The sequence below is a fragment of the Bactrocera tryoni genome, chromosome 3, assembly GCF_016617805.1.
Source record: "Bactrocera tryoni isolate S06 chromosome 3, CSIRO_BtryS06_freeze2, whole genome shotgun sequence".
Classification (NCBI taxonomy): Eukaryota; Metazoa; Arthropoda; class Insecta; order Diptera; family Tephritidae; genus Bactrocera; species Bactrocera tryoni.
The window spans coordinates 47448497-47450522 of NC_052501.1; the positions used below are offsets into that span (position 1 = coordinate 47448497).

General features: G+C 39.4%; 1 protein-coding gene across 1 annotated transcript; it reads right to left on the reverse strand.

Moving 5' to 3' along the window:
- Positions 1–241: 241 nt before the first annotated feature.
- Positions 242–1475, reverse strand: LOC120770631. The gene is made up of 2 exons (XM_040098233.1): positions 1387–1475; positions 242–933 (listed from the first exon to the last, which is right to left on the reverse strand). Exons 1-2 carry the CDS (start codon positions 1473–1475, stop codon positions 492–494), a joined length of 531 nt encoding a protein of 176 aa, XP_039954167.1. The 3' UTR covers positions 242–491.
- Positions 1476–2026: the final 551 nt, after the last annotated feature.

Here is a 2026-nt window from a genome sequence, read left to right on the forward strand (position 1 = left end):
GCTTCTACGAGGGGTGTATTATGAAGTTGCCGTCTAGATGGAAACAGATTATTGAACGAAACTGCGCATATTTAAACTAAATCCGATCACTGTAACACTTTTTATAAAGCATTGAATAAGGTGCAAGAAAGCGGAAGGGATACTATATTTGACAACCTTGTATATAGCCTACCCAGGAATATCCATGCAATTACTTGTTTTCTTCATGGGCATATAAAAAAAAATGGCACTGAAAAATTCTTACCTGTGACATCCATTTGCCACTCTCCAACTCTAGATAATCCTCTTCGCCGTTTTCATCTTCCACGCCACTACTCAACACATCAGCGACCACTCCCACTTCCCCTTCCAGGATTTCTTGCTATCAGTGCGAGAGCAACGTCGACGCCGCTCCACCTCATCCAACAAACCAATGACATCCTCCTCATCGCTTACATTCATTGAAAAGCGGCACGGTACCTCAGCCATAATTTCGCCAACATGGTTTGCAATTAGACGCTTACGAGTCTTCTTCGCTTTCGCCTCATTATACACGAATATGTGAGTGTCCTTGTCCATGGCAGCGGTAAGCGGCGCACAAGGTGAGAGTGGCGAAAAGAGACTGGTGCCATCTTCGTCGATTGTTGCCGTCGCATGGCCGGCGTGATGTTGGCTACTGTGGTGTGGCGGCAGTCTATGCAACGCCGTTCCGGCAGCGTTCGGTGAAATGGCGGCGGACTGGCTGAGGAAGCGACGCTGGTGCTTGAGCTTGGCAAATTGGCATGCGCGGCCTGGCTGCTGCTGAGATGATGTGATTCGTGGTATGGTGTTGTTGTAGTCGGGGTAAGCCCATAGGACGTATAAGCACCGGGCGGTAAAGTAGAGCTTGCTGATGAGTGCAGTGGTAGCACATTATTGCGAGCGATCGAACGATATGGCATTGAGCGGCCGAGGCTGTTTTTCGAATAAAATTTAAGAGGAGGTGAAGAATTTTGAGATATTGATATGAAGAAATTTTTTGAATTAACAATGTGTGGTTAAATGAAATTGAAATAGAAATTAAATTTGATATTTTGGAATAAATGCCTAAAGGTAAGCTATAAATATATCCTAAAAGTACCTCTGTAAAGAATTCTTCATAAGACTACCGTTCACTTAATTTGATGTTTTTTGCATCAAAGGCTATGCTACCTACTTTAATTACGCAAAAATATGTCAACACTAATATTTCCAAATATTTATATTTATATTTTAAATGGATTTTAGAGCTGTAATATTTAATTAGCCGTTTATAAGTATGGTACATTTCAGGTTAGAATCAGCGAGAATAATGTAAATGCTCAGAGTATATGAGCTTACTTCCTGTCCCTTACATACATATGTACTATTGGCTTTGGTGTGTCTTACTTGTAACCATATTTCGGTGATTCACTTTTATTGCGACGCCTCGAAGCAGACGTCATCATATTCGCCCGTTCTCCACGGCTTGCGGCCATTATATATGTCCACATGATGATAAATCATGGCATTCGGAAGCGTGAGAATGTATTTCCACTTTTTTGTTTTTTCGTATATTTACTTGTATGTTTAGAAATCGTTAGCTTTAGCGTAGGCAAATGCACAATTTTTCACTAATTTTGCTTGTTTTTGTCCTTCGACAAAATTGAAGCCTTGTCCAATTTGTTATCTTGCATTAATCCGTAAAATTAAAAAATTATTAACTTTCTACCGAATAACACTTCTGACTACCAATTGTACTGATCAGATTTAAGCGTACATGCACTCAAAAAATATATAAACTCAGTTACAAGGTCAATAGTCATCGAAAATAGTGTAGACTAACGATTTTTTTGCTCCGCTCGCACCTCGCAAAAACTTGTAAAGCCACAACTATATAAATTTTTGTTGTTTTATAAACGATTTTTAAAAAGTTTTTGCGATTTCATATCGCTAAAAAACATTTAACACTTCTTTTAATGCGCCACACTTATACCACCACTCATTTCAAACTGTTTTCAAAACCATTACTCAGTTATGTACGCAATAT

Bases quoted from the DNA above. Each gene is read 5' to 3' on its own strand.
- LOC120770631 (XM_040098233.1), bottom strand. From the start codon at position 1,475: ATGGCCGCAAGCCGTGGAGAACGGGCGAATATGATGACGTCTGCTTCG. The intron at 934-1,386 runs GTAAGACACACC...TTCGAAAAACAG, and splicing joins TCACCGAAATATGGTTACAA to CCTCGGCCGCTCAATGCCAT.